This window comes from Erpetoichthys calabaricus, chromosome 1 (genome assembly GCF_900747795.2).
Source record: "Erpetoichthys calabaricus chromosome 1, fErpCal1.3, whole genome shotgun sequence".
NCBI lineage: Eukaryota > Metazoa > Chordata > Cladistia > Polypteriformes > Polypteridae > Erpetoichthys > Erpetoichthys calabaricus.
This window is the reverse complement of record NC_041394.2, coordinates 267,924,218-267,948,207: the sequence shown is the minus strand read 5'-3', so window position 1 is coordinate 267,948,207 and position 23,990 is coordinate 267,924,218. Positions and strand designations below refer to the sequence as shown.

Here is a 23,990-nt window from a genome sequence, read left to right as displayed (position 1 = left end):
TACACATACATATACACACATACATATACATATATACATATACACATACATACATACATACACATTCATATATATATATATATATATATATATATATATACAACGTACATACATACATACACACATATATATATATATATATACATATCTACATATCTACATATATATATATATATATATATATATATATATATATATATATATATATATATATATATATATAGGCAAATCCCCTTGCTTCGCAGCGCCGAAGTACTGCTTTTAAATTTTTATTAAGAAGAAAAGAAAACCTTTTTAAATTGAGGGAAAATATACCAATAACAATTTGTTAAGGATCTGTTTTTTTGTGAAGCTGCCTTTACACAGCCTCTCCGCTGTTTTATAAACTAACGCCATATAAGGCCGTCCTTTCTCCTTGCTTAGCGGTTCTGTATTGTTTTATTGTTCGTTTATTACGATTGTTATACTTATTGTGTAGCTATTTGAGACTCACTTTTCTGTTCAGGTACCCATTTCCTTTATGTAATCCGCGGATTCCTCCGCTATTTTTTGTTCGTTTATTACGATTATAGTTATTTATTGATTCCCTTCTTTAGCTGACTGCCTGCTCATATAAGGCGCTCTGCTGTTTTTTTGTGAAGCAGCCTTTACACAGCTTCTCCGCTGTTTTATAAACGAACGCCATATAAGGTCATCCTTTTTCCTTGCTTCACCAAGGAAGCAGCATTTTTATTTAATCCACGGGTTCTCCGCTGTTTTATTGTTCGTTTATTACGATTGTTATAGTTCTGTTTGTATACCACGTTGTCAGTTCAGCACTCCGGTTGTAATATGACCAAGCCGTGCAAGCTTACTGTTGAGAATGCAACGTATAGTTGTATAGGAGAAAAGCAATCTCGCCTCAAATCAATGGCAACCTTTTGTAGGTCTATGAACTTAATTTAAACTTTAGGTTTACATGGTGCTTTGTTTCCGAAGTACCTGCACTCATGAAAATGTCTGTATGCGTCAGTCGCTTCATATTCTTTTCCTACATTATCAATTGTGTAATGTGTTTTTTGATCAGGTTTGATTCACCGAAGTGATCACTCATGCTGCGTTCAGTCAGTTCATGTGAGCCGCTCTCTTGTGTGATGTTGCGATGTCCACGGCTTTATTTAATGTTAGCTAAGACCTGGCACTTAAAAGTTTCTCTCTACAGCAATTTTAACTCCGTTACAAAGTGATCCAAAGTCTCGTTTATACCTCGTGTCTTCTCATTAAACTTGTATGTCGCGAATATGGTATTGAAAATGGCAGCGGGAGCGTTTCTATAAACTTAATTTAAACTTACGGTTTACACCGTGCTTTATTTCCGCAGTAGCTGCACTTATGAATATGCTTGTATGCGTCACTCGCTCGCTTCTTATTGTTTCGCTGCCTTCTCAATTTTGTAATGAATGTTTTCTTCAGCGCTCTTTGGGGCTCTTCCTTGTTTTCTACGTACTGCGTTCACAGTCAGTTCACGTGATTACGTGGGAGGCGTGATGACGCGATACGCAACTCCGCCTCCCACGGCCATCGAGCTGCAGTCTATTACAGTATATGGACAAAAAAGAGGTTCCAGTTATGACCGTTACGCATAGAATTTCGAAATGAAACCTGCCTAACTTTTGTAAGTAAGCTGTAAGGAATGAGCCTGCCAAATTTCAGCCTTCCACCTACACGGGAAGTTGGACAATTAGTGATGAGTAAGTCAGTCAGTCAGTGAGTGAGTGAGTGAGTCAGTGAGGGCTTTGCCTTTTATTAGTATAGATTAGCAATCTTAATTTTAAAAAGTTGGAGTTGGAGATGAAAGGTTTATTTGTGGGCAAGTGCTTGCTGAACAAAGAGGGAGGAATGGGAGAGTTAAAGTGTCCAGGTGTGCTGTTAAATTGTGAAAATTTGCTTCAGCAGTGACGATGTTACCATCATGCTTGTGTAGAAAGAGCAGCACTGCCAAGGGGTGATAAACCCTGTATATGCACTGAATTTCCTGAAAAGACAAAAGGTAGGAACCTTAGTAAAGAAGAAATTGAGTCGCAACGCATGATATGATAGATAGATAGATAGATAGATAGATAGATAGATAGATAGATAGATAGATAGATAGATAGATAGATAGATAGATAGATAGATAGATAGATAGATAGATAGATAGATAGATAGATAGATAGATAGATAGATAGATAGATAGATAGATAGATAGATAGATAGATAGATAGTCATATGAAAAAGTTTGGGAACCCCTCTTAATTCTTTGGATTTTTGTTTATCATTGGCTGAGCTTTCAAAGTAGCAACTTCCTTTTAATATATATGACATGCCTTATGGAAAGAGTAGTATTTCAGCAGTGACATTAAGTTTATTGGATTAACAGAAAATATGCAATATTCATCATAACAAAATTAGACAGGTGCATAAATTTGGGCACCCCAACAGAGATATTACATCAATACTTAGTTGAGCCTCCTTTTGCAAATGTAACAGCCTCAAGACGCCTCCTACAGCCTTTGATGAGTATCTGGATTCTGGATGGAGGTATTTTTGACCATTCTTCCATACAAAATCTCTCCAGTTCAGTTAAATTTGATGGCTGTCAAGCATGGACAGCCTGCTTCAAATCATCCCATAGAATTTTGATGATATTCAAGTCAGGGAACTGTGACAGCCATTCCAGAACATTGTACTTCTCCCTCTGCATGAATGCCTTTGTAGATTTCCAACTGTGTTTTGGGTCATTGTCTTGTTGGAATATCCAACCCCTGCATAACTTCAACTTTGTGACTGATGCTTGAACATTATCCTGAAGAATTTGTTGATACTGGGTTGAATTCATTCGACCCTCAACTCTAATAAGGGCCCCAGTCCCTGAACTAGCCACACAGCCCCACAGCATGATGGACCCTCCACCAAATTTGACAGTAGGTAGCAGGTGTTTTTCTTGGAATGCGGTGTTCTTCTTCCACCATGTAAAGTGCTTTTTGTTATGACCAAATAACTCAATTTTTGTCTCATCAGTCCAAAGCACTTTGTTCCAAAATGAATCTGGCTTGTCTAAATGAGCATTTGCATACAAGTGACTCTGTTTGTGGTGTGAGTGCAGAAAGGGCTTCTTTCTCATCACCCTGCCATATAGACTGCGCTGAATTGTAGAACGATGTACAGATACACCATCTGCAGCAAGATGTTCTTGCAGGTCTTTGGAGGTGATCTGTGGGTTGCTTGTAACCATTCTCACAATCCTGTGCATATGCCGCTCCTGTATTTTTCTTGGCCTGCCAGACCTGGGTTTAACAGCAACTGTGCCTGTGGCCTTCCATTTCCTGATTACATTCCTTACAGTTGAAACTGACAGTGTAAACTTCTGAGAGAGCTTTTTGTAGCCTTCCCTAAACCATTATACTAAACAATCTTTGTTTTCAGATCTTTTGAGAGTTGCTTTGAGGATCCCATGCTGTCACTCTTCAAAGGAGAGTCAAAGGGAAGCACAACTTGCTGTTGACCACCTTAAATACCTTTTCTCATGACTGGACACATCTGTCTATGAAGTTCAAGGCTTAACCAGCTAATCCAACCAATTTGGCGTTGCAAGTAATCAGTATTGAGCAGTTACATGCATTCAAATCAACAAAATTACAAGGGGACAAAAATTTTTGCACAGCTATTTTTTCACATTTGATTTAATTTCATACAACTAAATACTGCTTCACTAAAAATCTTTGCTCAGAAAACACCCCAGTACTCAGATGTTCCTAGGAAATGAAAGACATACCACTGTTATCTTTTTTGTTGAAAGTAGAGTAAATTATTATGCAGGCTGAGAGGGGTTCCCAAACTTTTTCATACAACTGTAGATTCATTCTATTTTGGGGATTTGACATATGAGAATTCCATTTCTGACATGGAATTAAATTAACAAAGTTGTTTTTTTGTTATCATACTTCTTTGTTTATCTGACAGCATTTGGAATTTGTCACTTAAAACATGAAGCCTTTTATCCTGCTGATTATGTCATGGCAGTGATCGCACTGTGTGTTATTCTTTGGTAAATAAAAATTTCAAGAATTTTCAGTGTTAGCTAACTTATTTTTCAATTCGGCCCTAGCATGAGGTTTGTGCTCTGGTTTTTGACTTTGGTTTTGCCTCATTTTGAGCCTATGTGTTTTAAAATGTACTTAGCACTTATTTCACCTTCTTGTTGTATAGCTGTTTTCCAATATGGGTTTTCTCAGGCACTGCATCATATTTTGAATTTATTTGTATTATTAAATTAATATTCCACCTACAAATTATATTTTTATATAATGTGGTTTGTAGTGATGGCTAAGAAAATATTTTAATCTCATGTTATCAAGATTAACAGAGATAACAATATTTTTGATAGAATGAGAGCTTATGGTGATCAATGCTGGAGACAACAGCAAACAATATCAAAAAGAACCCATGAAAAAATCTCATATTACTCTTGTTGTATAATCCAAATGTTAAGTCCTCCAGTCTTATGGTCGCAACATGTAAAACGTATGCATTTTGTGCTAAAATATTGTTAACTAAGTACCTCTGGAAAATGAAAGTATTCCACAAACAGGAATTTTGTTCTCCCTAATTCATTGGTCAAGTTCAAAAGTGCACTCTTTCTTGCCTGCATAGATTAAGAGCTTTAGATTTCCCAGTGTCTTACTTTTCCTTTTGTTCTCCTTCAGTTCTTTGATTAACAATTTGGTTGCAATGAGTGATTGTACAGATCTCTAGTTTTGATTTTGGCATTGATTAATGTTTCCTCTCCTTGTCATCCCCATTTCTTAGACAGCCTTTCTGTGTGTGAGGTGTAAAAGATTCCTGATTACCATCTTGTCCTTTGAATTCTGCTGGCCTGGCTATTTTTGATCACTTGGTTTTGACTCTTTTCTTTGCCTGACTAAGTCAACAGCTTGTGATTCATCTTGTGGTCTTTCAGCATTCACTATAATCCTTAGAGACATATTGTGCCTCAAAACAGAGCTAGATGGATAGATGGATAGATGGATGGATGGATGGCACCCTGATTAAATGTAGTTTAGGTGGGTAGTCCAACCTAATGGACTAGAGTCAACTACCCTTTTCAAGATTATTTCTGAAAAATTCAAATATAATTTGTGTTTATAATAATGACCCCTAATGAAAATACTATCCATTGTTCAGTTTTTCATTTTTAAGTCAAACCATCAGATAGTCAACATTTATTTAACACAGCTTTCTCATAACGGTGATTAAAAAAATAGTGAAGGTGATGAAGAAGAATGACAATATCAGCTTTGGAATGCAACAGAGAAGAATGACAATATCAGCTTTGGAATGCAACAGAGCAGAATACATTTCAATTCAATATATATTCTTTTTATTTCAGGAACTGGTGGGAGTGGATATGAATCCGGAATTATGGTGAGCAGAGCAGTGGAAATTACCATTGATGGTAAACTTCTGAAGCCTGCAGGTAAGTTTATTGCATTTTATTGTGAGGACTACTTGTAGAATGTCACTTCACTTCAGTTTTACATGCTTTTCTTGGAAATGGTCTTGGTAGGTATAAACATGCTAAGCTAGACAGACCAAGCAAGACTGTCCACAACAAAGTTTTCCATTTTCTTTTTTGGGAATTCCCAGATGTTTCCCACAGCATGTCTGGGATTTGCACTTTTGTCTTCTATCAGCCGGCAATACTTCTTACACACCGAGGAGAAAAAACCAGGGGCATCCTAGCTAAATACCCAAACAACTTCAATGGGCTCCTTTTGATCTAGAGAAGCAGTGGCTCTTCTCATAGATCCCACCATATTTCTAAGCTCTTCACCCTATCACAATGAGTCCTGCATCCTTTCTCAAGAACCTAATTTATTTTAGCATTAATCCTCTAATTGGAAGGGACTACCCCATGTAATCATTTTGCTAGTCATGAAAAGTAAAAAATTTGTATTTTATTTTGAAACATTGAAAGATGAACGGGCGGCACGGTGGCGCAGTGGGTAGCGCTGCTGCCTCGCAGTTGGGAGACCTGGGGACCCGGGTTCACTTCCCGGGTCCTCCCTGCGTGGAGTTTGCATGTTCTCCCCGTGTCTGCGTAGGTTTCCTCCGGGCGCTCCGGTTTCCTCCCACAGTCCAAAGACATGCAGGTTAGGTGGATTGGCGGTTCTAAATTGGCCCTAGTGTGTGCTTGGTGTGTGGGTGTGTTTGTGTGTGTCCTGCGGTGGGTTGGCACCCTGCCCAGGACTGGTTCCCTGCCTTGTGCCCTGTGTTGGCTGGGATTGGCTCCAGCAGACCCCCGTGACCCTGTGTTCGGATTCAGCGGGTTGGAAAATGGATGGATGGATGGATGAAAGATGAACTAATTTTTGACATATTTCGAAAAGGGATTATTTAGGTAGGTTGGGGAATCTAGAAAAATTACCATTTACGGTGTCAGATAATCTGACCTTTCTTTGTATTCATAGGCATCAGTTTTTTTTCTGGTGATTACTGATCAGTAGTCACTGGTAGGATACTCACTTAGATGCTCACTTCCTGCAAGGGCTGCTAGAACTTCCAGTGCATCCCATTAAAAGTAATCAGAAAAGATATAATTTTATTCAGAGCAAATGCCAACAAGAGTCAAGCCAAATGTTTAGAAGAAAAATTACAGTTTTCTGTCATTTTAGTTTAGTTTGTGCATTTTCTCAGCTTGACTGTAAATGCCAGTGCCCATTTTACTAGTCTGTTTCATTCAAGTCCCCCACCTATGTTAACGTCAGACAATTTTTAAGATTAATTTCACATAGTTTGGAAGTGTGCATAAAAATTCATGCACTCTGATAAACTGCTGCCAATGCCAACAACTTTCCCTAAGGCACTAATGATGCTTTTGATAAGTATGCGAGACGCAGGATGCAGGTGGCTAACATAAAAAAAAACCTCAGCTGACAGCACCAAAGTCAATCCACTTGCAATAACAAGTCAGACAGGCCTTTTAAACCAGCTGGCTTCTGTTTTGTTCAGTCGGATGCCTGTGTCATGCAAGGCAGATTTCCATCAGTTACAGGGCTCTGGGGAGAACACTGTTTTCAAAGAGAAAATGAAGTATGGAACATTTTACTGTGTTTCTTTATCTCTACTAGATGCCACTTTCATTTCTCAGTCCATCTCAGCCTTTTATCACATTGGTTTTGAACCCTACAAAACTTGGATATAACTGTTCACAAGGGTCTGAAGTGAAACCTTTGATTTGATTATTCTTATACTCCAATCACAGGTGTATAGTAAAGTGATCCATTCTACTACTGATCTATTAATTACCTCAGCCTTTCCGCATATGGTGTGAGATCTGTCTGTGTGTAGCTCTTTATGAACTGGTGGAATTTTAACTGGAATCTGTAGTAGGATGTTATGACGTTCTGGTTAAATGGAAGTTATATTGATCATTATTTTTTATGTATTAAAATAAAGGTATGATGCTTGGATTATTTCCACAGAACTAATGAAATGGTAAACAATTGGTTTCAATGAGTATTCAATGAATATTGCAACATTTGGCGAAATATGCTGTTGTAATAGTTGATGTTGTCTACAGTTTGTAAACAGTTAAGGAGAATAATAAAATTCTATAGACATGCCTAGTAGCCAAAAACCTGGATTTAATTATTCATTAAAACCCTTTTTTTATTTCTGACCTAGATTTGATTTCCTTTATTTCTAACAATGGAAACAATTCCTTTTACTGGTGAATATGATGTTGCTTTTTTCCTAATCCATTACACTCCTCATTATGTGGTTTTTTTCCTTGTTTCCACATTTAACAGTGGTTGGAGTAAAAATTAATGTAACCAGCTGGATGGAAAACTTCACAAAAGCAACAATAAGAACTGATGTAAGAAAATATTTTTTTAATCATTTTACCACATTTGTCAATATCGGTAAATGATATTGTTATGTATTTTCCTTGAATTTTTTACTTCCTATATTGGTAGAACAAGAACCATGCACTATTGTTTCCTTGCATAAACAGTTATAAGAACAAGCAAATCTTATTTAAATACTTTTTTGTGAAATGGAGGATTGGGTACCCTTCTAGGACACTCAAGAAAACATTTTAAGGGACACAAATTACCACTTAGAAACACTTACACTTACACTTAAGGATTCACAGATATCTTAAAATAAAATTCAGCCCAGCATCCTTAATCCACATTTTCCATGTCTATCAAATCAGTTTCAATATATGACCAGTTCTTTTTGGCACATTATTTAATGTATTAAAAGGATACTATACTACTACCAATTTTAAAGAATATGGGGATGTGCAGAGCTGTAGTAACTACAGAGAGATAAAGCTGATGAGCCATAGCATGAAGTTATGGGAGAGAGTAGCAAAACCTAGTTTAAGAAGGGAGGTGGTGATTAGTGAGCAGCAGTATGGTTTCATGACGGGAAAGAGCATCACAGATGCAATGTTTCCTTTGAGGGTGTTGATGGAGAAGTATAGAGAAACCCAGAAGGAGTTGCATTGTGTCTTTGTGGACCTGAAGAAAGCATATGGCAGGGTGCCTCGAGAGGAGCTGTAGTATTGTATGAGGAAGTCAGGAGTGGGAGAGAAGTATATAAGAGTTGTACAGGATATGTACGAGGGAACAACAACAACAACAACATTTATTTATATAGCAAATATATATTTTCATACAAATAATGTAGCTCAAAGTGCTTTACATGATGAAGAAAAAAGAAAAAAAGAAAAAGATTTAAAATAATACAACACTAATTAACATAGAATAAGAGTAAGGTCCGATGGCCAGGGAGGACAGAAAAAACAAAAAAACTCCAGACCATGAGACTGCCCACCCAGTGTGACGTTGGTCAGGTCTGTTGTAGGAGTGATGGATGCATTCAAGGTGGAGGTGGGATTACATCAGGGATTGTCTCTGAGCCCTTTCTTTTTTGCAATGGTGATGGACAGGTTGACAGATGAGATTAGACAGGAGTCCCTGTGGACTATGATGTTTGCTGATGACATTGTGATCTGTAGCAACAGTAGGGAGCAGGTTGAGGAGACCCTGGAGAGGTGGAGATATGCTCTGGAGAGGACAGGAATGAAGGTCAGTAGGAACATGTATGTAAATGAGAGGAAGGTCAGTGGAATGGTGAGGATGCAGGGAGTAGAGTTGGTGAAGGTGGAAGAGTTTAAATACTTGGGATCAACAGTACAGAGCAAGGGGGAGTGTGGCAGAGAGATGAAAAAGAGAGTGCAGGCAGGGTGGAGTGGGTAGAGAAGAGTGTAAGGAGTGATTTGTGACAGACGGGTACCAGCAAGAGTGAAAGGGAAGATCTACAAGATGGCAGTGAGACCATCTATGTTATATGGGTTGGAGACGGTGGCACTGACCAGAAAGCAGGAGACAGAGCTGGAGATGGCAGAGTTAAAGATGTTAAGATTTGCATTGGGTGTGACGAGGATGGACAGGATTAGAAATTAGTATATTAGAGGGCCAGCTCAGGTTGGACAGTTGGGAGACAAAGTTTGACAGGCGAGATTGAGTTGATTTGGTCATGTGCAGAGGAGAGATGCTGGGTATATTGGGAAAAGGATGCTAATGATGGAGCTGCCAGATAAAAGGAAAAGAGGAAGGCCTAAGAGGAGGTTTATGGATGTGGTAAGAGAGGACATGCAGGTGATGGGTGTAACAAAGCAAGATGTAGAGGACAAGAAGATATGGAAAAAGATGATCTGCTGAGGTGACCCCTAACGGAAGAAGCCAAAAGAAGAAGAAGATGTAAGCATAAATTTAATGCTATGTAAATTTTACTTTGATGATTTTTAATGAATAAGTAGTATGGTATTGCTAAAGGTATGAAAACTGACTGGGATAAAAAGAAAATGACCTGAGGCCTAGCAAAGACTCAGTATACCATGACAATGTAATTAAATTGATAGTGAAATATCAATATGCAAAAACATGAGTAAAGTATAAAAAAAGCAAAGTTCTTACAAGATTTTAGCTCTCAATAATCTAATAAATTTGTAGAATTTCCTTTATTTTAGGAAATCCAAAACTAGTATGGCAGCTTTTTTACACCACCATCTTTTATAGGGGTCAGACAGTGACATCACCGGCCATGAGTCATATGACTAGAAATCGGGATAATTTCTATAAACATTGTTAATCTACACTACAAATGGTTGTGGTCAAACAAAAAAAAAATTCCAAAGGGCAGTGTGTTGAGGACACTAATAAAATATTAAAAATAACAAATGAAAAAGCTAAATACATGTCAAGTTTAAAAACATATTCCTTCCTGACAACATCCATTTTGAACTACCAGTAGAACCTAGTTAGTCAATCCTAAGAACAGAAGAAAGTTTGAAGGAGAAACAACATTAAGTCCTTTGATTTTTTTTGGTTAGTTAAATTCCAAAGTTGTCACAAAATCTTTTCCAGACTATTTCAAAAGTTAGCAGGGTGTCTGCTTTAGATATATTCAAGTCAATTCAAGTCATTCTTTTATGTATAGTGATATTCACTGAGTACTGCACTTAAGTTATATCTCTAGTTATAAAGTAGTGACAAAAATGTATCATGTATCATTTACATTCGTGAACACACATGTTAGGTTTAGCAAACACTAAAACTGAAACATTTCAATGTAACTAACATAAAATTATGACAATAGAAGTCTACTGACATTATACTTGACTTATGACCATCTGACAACTGAGGAGAAGAAATAAAAATCTAGTTTTTAGCTTTCCTGGAAAAAGTAAAATTCTGGATTCCATCTTGAATGCACATCCCCATAAGTTCTACAGGTGTTCTTGATTGTGTAATTCACGATTTCACCGAAAGCATTTAGATATTTAGCCCAGAAAAGGACTGAGTCTGAACATAAACAAAAGCCTTTAAGTAAAAGTCCTACTAATGCTCAGTCCATAATTCATGGTGTACAGCATAATCACTCAGAGTTAAATTAACATGCATATGGAAAGACCTTTTATACATGTACACATTTTTAAAGTTTACATTTATACTGTAAGCATTAATTAGATACTGGTGTTTTTGCTGTTTTGTAAATATATTTTAATAAAACATATGCACTCAGTATCCATTGTGCTGGTATAATACACAGATTCAATATATAACATATATACGTAGTTCAACAACACTCATAAGGGAGACTATTTTTGAAACGGAGAGTTTGACCTTTTTTTTTTAATAAATTTTGTGGGATTGGCAATTTGATCGATGGATTGAAATTATATCAAATCATTTATTACAGTGCAAGAATGAGATATGTGACTGTGAAAGAAATAACAAGGTAAGAAAACAGTTTTGCGCATTTCAGATAATTAATATTTCAAAGTGAAGCAAACTTTTTTTTTTCCAATGCTGATTCATTTTCTGTTAGTTTGTAGACTGTGTCATTTTGGATGATGGCGGCTTTCTCCTAATGTCCAATCAAGATGAACACATTGCCCAAGTAAGTTTATTTTAAGCTTAGGTTTTAAGTTTAACCTAAGGATATCTTATGATTTCCTTCTCCCATTTATTTCTTGAAATAGTCATTATTTTAATTGCATAAAATGTTTTATCAGTACAAAAGTGAAACTTCCTAAGACCTAAGTCTTTTTGGAGTTTGCATACTCTTTCATTTCCATTTGAGTCTCTTATCCTGTAAGTTTCCACCCAATTCAGGACTGATTTCTGCTTTATTCGAAAGATGGATGAAAGAATTTGTTACAAGTACAGGTTGTCAAAGCAATATTAAGTAATAGCTGGTTGAAACTACTACCAATATGCATATGACAGTAGGCATAACAAATAATTACCTTCTTGAAAAACCTACTGGTTCTTGAGCCCCAGTTTGATTCCTGGCTAAGATGCCTTTCCTCTTGGACTTTGAATATTTTACTTGTGGTGTAATATTATTTTGTTTTTGTTATTGATGTGATATTTTTTCACATTCATGTAGAAATATGTCCTATTAAGTACTAGCAGTAATAGCATTACTAATAGTAGTACTGTCACATTTACAGAGTACAGTGAAATTTGTAATCACATCAGCTTAGCCTAATGCATTCTAACTAACTCGAGCACAAAAGTTCAACCCCATCCCATCTCCCCTAAAGTTTCAAATATTACATTAAGAGTTAAATGGAGGGTTAGGCATACAGTGGAAGAAGTTTTCATTTCTATTGTGTTGCACCTTGTAGGTATGTTAACAAACACAGTTTTTCCTAATAACAGGCAGACTTAAATGTCCAGGTCCACTTTTTTGTTGGTACTGTTTTCTCTGGTTATTTTTTTTCTCCTTATACCCTGTTTAATGGTCATATTTTGACTTTCACTTTGAGACATTGAGGATAGTGACATGTGTTTTCAAACCCCAGTCACCTGCTGTCTGTCTGTTGTTCTAAGAGAAGCCCAAGGGCAGACAGAATGGGAGCAGGCCAACCTAGAGATATAATCCCTCCAGTGTATCTTGGACTCATCCACTGGGTGTTTTCTAGTCTGGCACACAGCCCCTAACTGAGGCACCCAAGGGGCTTCCAAACTACATACCTAAACCACCTCAATTGGCACCCCTCTGATCTGGAAGAAGTGGTTGTGCCATATAGCCAAGCTAATCATCACATCACAGAGAGTTAGGGAAGCAACTCTGCCAGAAATCTGGTTTTGTCTGCTTCTAATCACACCTTTATTCATTTAGTTTCTACCCGGAACCCATTAAACAAATGAGGATGGGAGTTGTAGACCGACCAGTAAATTGTAAGGGTTTGGATACTTCTTCACCAATTTCATCTCGTTTCATCTTGTTAAAAACAATTAAATAATATGAGTTTCAAGTTCTCAATATTCACTTGTTTTTTTTATCAAATATTAAATGAAATGATCAGAAACTAACTGGAATTATCTATATGAGACATGATTAAAACCTTAAAAAAGAAACATCGACTATACGTCAGCTGATCCAGTGAAGCCAATCAGAAATCCTAAAAACAGTAGGTGACTGTTTTAATAGTTTTCTCTTTGTGAAAACAACAACTTGAAAGAGCTGACTTTTAAAATACTAAACTGTAGCAGAATGTTCTAGGGAGTAGAATATATTTCCAAATCTGTTCATTAACAACATAGGCTGAATATATGAAGATATTAAAAAACTATTTGATGATATTCTAACTTGTGATTCTTTGTAAAGATTGGCAGGTTCTTTGGAGAGATTGATCCAAGTCTGATGAAGAGTCTGATTAAAAACTCCCTGTATTCTTTTAATAAGTCATACGATTACCAGTCTGTATGTGACCCAGAGAGAGACATGAAAACTGCTGCTGGTTTGCGTTCTGTTTATGTGGTAAGTTCAGAAATCAACAATACAACTATAAGCATTTATTGATAATTATCAACATTATAAGTTTCTTTGTATTGTGATGAAATAACAGTTTCACATTATATGCTCTTTCACTACTAACCTCTCATGGTTTTTCTTTTATGTTTCCTATCTAGCCTACAATAGCAGATATTTTAAATATTGGATGGTGGGCAACAGCTGCAGCATGGTAAGCGTAGATAATATTTTAATAAGAATATTTTTATCCAGGATGGTAAAGTTGCCATCTCACAGATCAAGGGACCTGTGTCTGATTCCCAGCTCATTGATCCTTTTTATGGAACTGCAAATTCTCCCAGTGTCCCTGTGGGTTTTCTCTTAGTACTCCAGCTCTTATTCGACATAACCAAGACATACTGTACATATCGGTCACTTTACAGCTGGCCATGTCAGATGAATTGCTGCCTAGGGTTCAGCTTGCCACAACCCTATGATGGAAAAAGTGGGTTCAGAAAAATGATTAGAAAATGAGAAAAAAGAGAATCTTATAGTATTACACAAATTCTGAAAATATTTGCCACATATACAGTATATGTTACTTGTATAAATATATAGTGTATTTTAAATGTTTTATATTGAAATGTTTATTACAAAAAGAGATGCCATAGCCCATCCCAGCAACAAAGAGCACAAGGGAGAACCCTACTTATGAACCAGAAAAACATGTACGCATATGGGGACAGTTTAGAGTTGCCAAATGCTCTGACTTACACATCTGAGAGAAATGAGAGGACCCAGGGTAATGACTCTATATGGACACCGGAATAATGTGCAAACTCCAAAGAGACTGTGATGGGCCAGGGTTTGATCCCAGGACTATAAAGCTGTGAGGCATTTTTTAAAAGAAACACTAGTATCAACTGCTGCTATACCTGAATCACTTGTTTAAAATCCTAATAAAACATATGCAAGCCAAAAACATGCCACTGAGATTTATGGATGGCAGCCTTCAATTATTTGCTGCCTTTTGTGTAACAAAAGTGCTTAACTTAAGCTTTACTTAAACTAATGTAAACCATTAAGCAATTGGTTGGACTAAGATCTGTAAATTGCTTGGTTATCTCCATGTACTTGGAGACATATTGTCATCCTTAAGTCTGTGGTGTTCTTTAAGTCTTTTGTATACAGTAGACTCATTCAAAATGCAGGAGATTTTCAGATACATTGGTTGTCATTATTGAAACACTTTGCTGATCATATGAATAAGGACCACTAAAATTTTTTACAATTACAATTACAACTTATTTTTGAATAGCACTCTTCACTGAGCGGAGATGCAAAGTGCTGTGGACAATTCTCAGTTGAAATACAAGTATCAATAATAGTAATTACTAAATACAGAACTAGTACACATATACAATACAGAATTAGTACACATATACAGTAAATGCAGATTTGTCAAAACACATAGAGAACAATGTAGAAGCTAATTAAACATAAATGGAAACCAACAATATTTGTCCATTAATTTATTGTCGAACTAAGGCAAGTTGCGCTGGTCTGAAGAGAGAATCTTTTCATCCAGTGATTCTAACACTCCTTTATCTGACACAACTTTTCCATAGACAGGAGAGCAGCTCAGCAGTATAGCAGTGTCACCAAGTGCCACATCAAGATGTAGATATGAGAAACAGAATAGAGGAGGGTTAGTAACAGTTTATAAGTATTGTATTACTTATATTTTTGAAGAAATGACTAACACATAGAATTGCAGTGTGCATAGCTAATCAGCAGCTCTAGTCATGGTATGCTAGACTAAAGTAGTGAGTCTTGAGCCTGAATTTAAAGGCAGAGATAGAAGAGGCATCTCTTATGTCAGCAGGCAAATCATTCCACAGCTTCAAGGCCCTGTAGCTAAAAGCTTGCCTTTCCACCATTATTTTATTAATCCTTGTAATCTTACATAAGTTGTAAAGTTAAAAGTTTTTTTTTACTAGCAGTCTCAATTTTTGGATTAGTAAACTTAAAGCAGATTAATAAGAGATGCAATAACAGATTTTTAGTATAAATTGTGATTATGAAAATAATGTGGGTAAACTAAAAAAGCAGTCAAAGGGATATTGACTTGTAAAAGATTGCCAGTCCTTAGCCACAGATAATATAAATAATTGTGACATTGTAAAAGAGTTAAGGAGCAAAGCTGTCACATGAATAGCTGCAGTGGCGTGACCATTGTACACTGAAGGTGACTAACAATAATCTCTTAGGCTTCAGAAATGTTGTTTTAGTATGAAAGAATAAATTGGTCATTTTTCCATTATATGGCTAGGCTGATTGACACAAGGTCATAGATTTAGTTTCAGCAGTCGGTGCAGCTTTAACCAATTACTGTATAATGTTTAAGGCAAAAATAAGGTAACAGTAAAAACCAAATTTGAGCTGACAGAATGTTTTAATTTATTAGGTGTTAATAATGTCTTTGAAAAATTGAATCCCTCCACATTATGATTTTTAAAGCTTGTGACAGGTTCACAAAAATATGTATTTATGTAAATATGTATTTATTAGAGTGTCTATTAAAAAACAGCATCAAACAGCAAGTCAGACTATCTAAACGCATGTCTGTTGTCACATCTGAATCTGCAGATGCAAGGACATGGACAATAAGTTTCATGTGCCAGTCATTTAAATGTTTTTGCCATTTCTGATAATAAGGTTACACCAGCATTCTTAATAGTGACATAGTTACACAGTGCTTAGCACTGTTGTCTGACAGCTTCAGAAACCAACATTAAATTCCCAGCATGGTGGTGGCCTGTAAAGATTTTGCATATTCTTCCTTGATCTAACTTATTTTTTGTCTGGGTACTCCTGTTCTCTCAAATAGGTTAGGTGTGGTAGATAAAGATTAGTTTAATCGGTGACTCAGAATTGGCCTGATGTGATAATGTGTTGTGTCTGTATGCCCAGTGGTAGACTGCTTTCCAGTCCAGGGTTGGTTCCTAACTTGGACCATGTGCCTCTGTCCTGAAAAATATGCATTTAGAAAACTGATTAATAAGTCTTTTGGTAATTTATTTTCTAATTTTTTGGATCTGAGGTGTAGTGCTAATATGACAATGCTCATTAACTGCCACGCCAAGCTTTATAGCTGTAAAGGATTTTCCTGACAGGATTTTGAGCACTATGAACAGAATGTTCTGACATTGTTAATGTGCAATACATCTAAAGAAACAGTGAGACCACGTTTTGTTATGTGTGATACAAATGTAATGTAGAACTTGGTACCCTAGTTCAGATTACCATTACAGATGCCCCTATTTGCCACAATAATATCACTAAGCCATTATAGTAACACTATAGTAAGTTCGTAAAAACTCCCAGAACTCACTTAAATAACTAATTTTTTCTAAACTGAACTATGGCGGTTTAGGTAATTGTGGATTGATGGTTTCATTGATTTTATAAACCCAGAATAAAACCATAAGAATGTTTCCAATGAGAAAAGAGTGTGCAGTCTACCTTTGCTCATTTTAGTATCTTAATGGCACCATCACACCATCCACTTTAGTTTACGTATATGTAGTTTCGATGATTATATATTCTCATTTTAACCTTATGAAAGGATAATAAGGTCCAGAATCCAACCAGCTACTTTCTTAAATGTAAATACATTATCTTAAAATGTATCTGCGTTCTCAACATAAGAATTTTTTGTTTTTGCACTTCAGAGATTCATCTGGCTTGTCTGTATAATTTTCTTGTTTAGTCTACATGTGCCAGTAAAGATTAACTTTTTTTTTAAACTGTTGTTAAAACCTTAGAGCACAGAGTATACTGTGTATGTGAACATGTCAGCATTACTGAGCAGTGAATCCAGCCTTTGTTGTTGGTTACAGTCTATAATTTTTATTACTTACATAACTATTATTAGAATGATTCTATCTTTGCTCCTTTTTCAATGTACCTGTAATTTACTAACATATGAAAAAACTATTTGAATAAACTAACCAAAGAAGCATTTTATAGATGTGTATACAGTGAACTTTTATGTTTAATGCAGATTACTTGACTCACAATGTTAAATCTAAATAAAATCTTAAGCGAAAAAAAAATCAATTTTCCCATGAATGTCACTTTTTTTTATTAATTTTAAGTATCAATACAATACACCAATATAATTAAGTACAGTACAGCTGAAATAGCCAACTGTAGCAATCATATTCAAGTTTTCCTTCCCTCTCCATGAAAAACCCTCCTCAAACGCATACAGTGCTTGTCTTATATAAATAAATAACATCACAACATTCAGATTACAATTCACCTGATGTAGATACTGACTTTAATAGTCTTATCAAGCTATTTGATAAATATGGTTTTGTTAAATTGGTTGTCTGAGGCAGTTGGGAAATGATTACATAGTACCTGGTGTCCTTGTGTTGCTTGTTTGTGTTTATTCCATTCAACTAATGTTGTTATGCCAATAAAGTGTAGAAAGTACCGAGATGAGCACCACCTTGTAATCAAAACGGCTGGGATAGGCCATGGTTCCCCATGACTTTATAATGGAAACTACTGGATCAAAAAAGAAATTTCTGGAAAGATCCTTGAGGGAGCTTAACCAGAAATAGGAACAGAGTTCTACAGGGTAGAACTCACAACGATAAAGTAGCCTTCAAAATTGTGAAGGAAGGTTGTTTTTTTTTTTATCAGGAGATTTCAGATTTATAAAAGATTTAAATTTGAGTAAGCAGTGTTAATGAGTATAAACATGTTTAAATTAGTTTTGGAGACAGTGAGCCAGTATAGACAAGGAGGATTAGGAGTAAATATGGCTATTGTGACAATCCCATTTATTACCTGTTATCTATTAGTCATTAGTACCTGAGAATGTCATTCATAAAAATTCTTTAAAGACGAGTTTCTTCTAGTGTACTGAATAAGTTTACCACTAAAGCAAGATTTACAGCTTAATCAAAGAAAACATGTTTTGACGCCATGTTTTTTTTTTAACATCTAATTTATTAAATTATACAAAACTGGCTTTCAGAGACTTGTTTGTGGTCCAGGGATATGCTGCTTTACATTCACTAGTATGTCAACTTTCCGCCTCTACAAGTTATCATAAAGAGTTATGGCCATAAATAAGTCTGCTCATCCATACCAAAATGAGTTCAGTAGTTTAAAGAAGAGAGATTCATTTAAAAAATACAAATAACCTTCTATAGACAGACACAAGTTATTAATTTTGTTTATTTTTTTTCAGGGCCTTCATATGTTTGCATGAAGTTGATATTTGTTTTTCATGTTTGTGTGCAAGCACAATATACAGTGTAATGGCTTTGGTGATGAACAATACAAGACTTACTGTAAGAGACCCACAGTGTACTGTAAAAGTGTGCGTCGTATTCCTGTATTTGGATGGTATTTCTACTACAGATCATTAAAAGTAGCTGCTCCTATAGGAGTCAGGAATGAAATGGCTTTCCAGCAAGTACTGCAGTACTAACGTTTCTACATTTTATTCAGTTTCACATTTGTATGTGTTATCTTTTTTAGGTCAATACTTCAGCAGTTATTTGTAAGCTTTACTCTTCCAAATTTCCTTGAAGCAGGTGAGTTGATGCTATGATAACAATGAACTGTGAATAATCATTTCTGTTATAGGTCAGCAAAATGTGTTTCTTTCATTTGCCTTTAGACTTTCTTCATAAAAATGGAGTTACTTTGAAACTATTGCTCACAGTCATCATGCTGTAGATTGGGAGAAGACATATAATCAGATACTATATTAAACTTTACTAATACGCGGACAAGAACAGGAATATTTTGTAGCATTTTTTGAAATGTAAATCACCTTTTATCTGTGCCCCCATGCTCTTGTCAAGTAATTGATTTTTAATTAAATTCAGTGAACTCCTTTGAGATTTAAACATTACTAGGATTAAGCTCTTTCCTTATAATGCGTAGGCTGTAGTCTTGGAATAAATAATGTTTGTCATCTTCACACTTTAAGTATCATTGTTATTTTTTATTTCTATGATCATCGTCACTTTTTTTAATTTGTTCTCCAAATTACTCATCTAACTGCAATAGAGAATACTTTGAAATTTAAAGTAAAAACTTGAAAAAGGAATGTCTGGTGCAGACATAGATCCAAATGAAGTTTTTTTAGTCCTAGCTGTATTTTTGCAGTTTTTATTCTATTCTGTAAGTTTTTATTCAGTATTGTTGTTTTTTATACACTTCACTTACTGTATGACTCAATCTCTAAAAATACTAAAAACAGTCTTAGAAGTGAGTCTTACATTATTAATAATATGTCTCCCTCTAACCTCCTCCTCAGCTGCTGCCCTCATGTTGACATTGTTTTTTATAGACGTTATAGAGATGTCTTTTCTGCAGTAATTTCTTTCACGGTTCCTTACTTACCCACTGAGGAGGTTGTGTTATCTAGTTCTTACAACTTTTATTGTGAAATAATAATACATCATGCAGTATATGCAGCATGTACACTGTTAAATTTACTTTTAAATCATTTGCTCTGTGATAGTCTCTGTGTCTGTTCAAAATTTTACATTCTGAAAATAATTTAATTATGTTAAGTTTTTGTAGATTCACTCACCACTTAACTTTACTTCTATATTCTGAATTTTGCTGTGATAATTATTACAGAATATTCAAGTTGATATACAATAAAATAATTACTGTTTACATCTATGACCTTTGTTGGCTTTTATACTATGCTCTCTATTTAAACACTGCTATAATTTAATAATCATTTTATATCTGTTCCTCTAAATTTTTTACACAGTAAGAAATCAACATATTTCCTTAAAAAAGAACACTAAATATTAGGATTATACACAATATGTAACTGGTAATGACATCATCATGTTTAAAAATGATTAGACATCAAATCTTTATAAATAATGAAAAAGAGCATAGAACATATTAAAACTAAACCACCTTTTTATAATGAGTAAGAAAAAATCAATACATCCCACCATCCCTAACCTTTTTCTTATAGAGGTAAGCAGTACACTAAGACAGCAGATAGCAAAGGTTGCCTGTACAGATGTCAGCAAACATGAGGAGAAACAGCAAACTGAATTGCCTCCTTCATACTGCTAACAGCTCAATTAATCTTTAAGTTTTCTGACTCTTGCTCCATAATTAGAACACACCATGTCTTTTGCACCTCCTAATTGTCTACCATTTGCATTTCCTGGTCATGGTGCGCAAGGGAAGAACAAACAATTAGAAATACCTCATGTGGCTTTGTATAATGTTCTTATAAATTAATCTGACAGACACACAAGTTATGAATAAATTACATATAATGTGGTGTTAAACATCCACTAAACATAAATGTATGGAGAAATAACCAATGCAAATGATTTGTGATTGTGTGTCAGTACCTTCCAGGACCTTGACTCCCCAAGTGAGGGGGACCGCTGGTTGATAACTCCTGTCTTTATTACACTTAGTCAAAATCTGAATTGTATTATTTTAAATTTGTGAGGTAATAATGTAAGGTTTACTTGCATTACATGCAAGGCATGCAGATTCCTTACTTTCTAATATCAGTCTGGAGTAAACACTATTATAATTCTATTTAAGAATAACTTATAAAACAGTGTGAAGAAATGTTCAATATTATATTATTTATCAGAGTGTAATGATTTAATCTTAAATGCTCCAGGAAGAATGCCCCTGGCTTTGTCCGTTGGGGGCATCCATTTCCTTCTCATTATATAATTTCTTAATTCATGTCTATTATTATTTTATAGCATTTCTGCTAATGTAATTCAAAGTTTGACTTAGCAGAGTTAAAAGGCTTTGAAATTGTATTCATTTTATTCACAGAAACATATTACAGTTCTTCAACAAAGGGAAAAATGTAAACACAGTGGATATCATTTACTGCTATACCTGGGATATATTTCAACAGTCTGTTCCTCCAGTAAAGCAGCATGTTCCATATAAAATGTGCATCTTTTGTAAAAGAAAGTGTTGCCCCTGCCCTTTAGCATAGTAACTCTTGAATGTAAGCTGTAAGCCTGTGTTTCTTTTGCCCTCACAGCGGATGTTGAAGATGAAATGTCATCAGCGATGTCAAAACAGAGTTGCATTACAGAACAAACGCAATATTTCTTTGACGACAACAATACTTCATTTAATGGATTTCTGGACTGTGGAAATTGTTCCAGGTAACACCTGTTTGTTTTACTATTTTAATATTCTGTTTCCAAAGTGACTGTTGTCAGGAAAAATGGATTTAAAGGTGTGTATTGCTCCATATTTCTTGTGATGTTTGCTTGGATAATTGTCAACATCCATCCATCCATCCATCCGCTATAACTACAGGGTCACGGGGGTGTGCTGGAGCCAATCCCAGGGCACAAGGAAGGAAACAAACCCTGGGCAGGGTGCCAGCCCACCGCAGGGCGCGCACACACACACTAGGGACAATTTAGGATCGCCAATGCACCTAAGCAGCATGTTTTTGGACTGTGGGAGGAAACCCACGCAGACATGGGGAGAACATGCAAACTCCACGCAGGGAGGACCTAGGAAGCGAACCCAGATCTCCTAACTGCGAGGCAGCAGCACTACCCACTGCGCCACCATGCCACCTAATTGTCAACATCATTTGATAAACATTCTGTAATTGTCCTACAGCCTCCTCCTTCTTCACAAGTGATTTTCAATTAATGCTGTGCTTTCCAAAGTGTCTTTGGTTGTACAATTTTAGACTCTAATTGAGCAGATAGGATTTTCATTCTACTTTACAACTATTATAATCTTTAGTTAATTTAAACTGTGCTGTGAATTCTATCCTTAATAGACTAGTACAGCCACTTTATTCCTTTTGGAATAACTTAACAACCTGAATTATCACTTAAAATTTATCATTTTTTAATTTAAAATGTTATTGCTTATCTAGAAAACTTTTGAGTTGTTTGGTAAGTAAGTAAGTAAGAATTTCACTATACTCTGTACACATGACATTACAGCTGTAACTACTAAATTCCTGCTACTACTAGTTTCTATTGTCAAGGATAGACAAATAAAGGAGCCAAAAAAAAGGTTTGGGGCAGCCACCCATATAATATTCCTGGCTGTCAAAGGATAAATTGGTTGTACAGATGTGTACAGGTTCAAGTCCAACACAGAACTGATTAGGTATGGAAAAGGTGGCGGTTTTTAGGCTGACCAGAGGAAATGACGTAATTGGAGTCTGAACTGGAAGTGAGGTCATCATGGCCAGGTGGAATTTCTTGTAACTGGTCTGCAGAGAAGTGAGAGGAAGGGTCAGTACACATCGCCTCCCCCTGGTCTGGCATGGTGTTACTTTCATTCAAGCCCTTTAGCTGCCTCTCGTGTGTGACACTATAAAAAACAGCAGAAATGTATTTGGTATAGCAGTTTTTCCACAAGATGAATTCCCTGTTTACCTGACATTTATTGAAATTTGCTATACAATTCCACTGCCCTATTTTCAAGCCCATTTAGGAGCTTATTTCAACAGCAGTAAATCAACAGTCAGGACTTAGCATGTGCAGGGTGCCTGACTACTGCAAGGCACACTCAAGCAAACTCTGCCATATGCAGCAAAGTACATCACTAACCAGTCTAACACACTTGGCGCTGGGATATCGGAAGAAAACTACTATAGAGAGAAAACCTATGCAGACACAGAGACAGCGTGCAAACTCCACATATCCAGTATACAATGCCAGCGTGTTTGCATCTGAGAGGTGGCGTCACCAACCACTTTACCACTCAGACCACAAATTCACTGTATCATAAACATTTCTACAATTGGAGAGCTGGAAGTTAAAGAAACAGTGATGTTTACCTCATCAGTCTATGAAAGAAGACCTCCTACTAGGTAGCAAACAGCTCTTAAGCCATGCTTGCCAACAGAAATATCTAGAAAATTTCAGAGCACAAATTCTTAAATAGTCTGCAAGGACAACTTCCTCCATGTATGCATTTATTGTACTTGAGCGTCGCCCTTTTCATTAAGTTCTGTGTAGAGCAGGCCATTAGCCAAGTGTCGTAAAAATGTATCTGCATACAGTGCTCTGCTTAAAACAGGTAACAAAAGAAAACTACAGCAAACAGTATAGTGGTTAGCACTGCTGCTTGATAGCTCCAGGAAACAGGGCTGGTCAATGCCTTTTGTTCTCTTTATGTCTGTATGAGATATTGTAGGAAAAAAACCTCTAAACTGGCAGCATATGTAGGAGTGTGGGCATGCACATGAGCATAGGTTTAAAGAATTCATACAGTAGATGGATGGACATTACCTTTTCTGTTGTTGGCAATGCTACTTCACAGCTCCACAACACTAGGGCTCATTAGTTGAGTTTGTTTGGGCTTTGTCCAAGTTTCTACCCACATCCCAAAGATGCACTTGTTAAGGTAATTGATGATTCTAAAATGACCCTGTGTGAGTGAGTTTTACTTTGGGTGATTTCATGAAGATCCCCTGTAATGGGAATGTACAGTATACCATCCAAAGTTAATTCTTAACTTAATGGCTTGATGGATATTTCAACTTTAAAATCTGTCCTTGCATCATCTTTTAAAAACCTAATCTCTTAAAGACTGTTATTTATTGGACATTTGTAAAT

General features: G+C 35.9%; 1 protein-coding gene across 1 annotated transcript in view; it reads left to right on the top strand.

The window, feature by feature from the left end:
• LOC114661741 (voltage-dependent calcium channel subunit alpha-2/delta-1) overlaps positions 1-23,990 on the top strand; it is a 754,616-nt gene that overhangs the window by 719,390 nt on the left and 11,236 nt on the right. Inside the window, 8 exon segments of the mRNA XM_051920004.1 lie at positions 5,408-5,494; positions 7,830-7,897; positions 11,296-11,334; positions 11,425-11,496; positions 13,216-13,368; positions 13,521-13,573; positions 18,904-18,959; positions 21,431-21,557. Coding sequence (XP_051775964.1) covers positions 5,408-5,494; positions 7,830-7,897; positions 11,296-11,334; positions 11,425-11,496; positions 13,216-13,368; positions 13,521-13,573; positions 18,904-18,959; positions 21,431-21,557 — 655 coding nt within the window.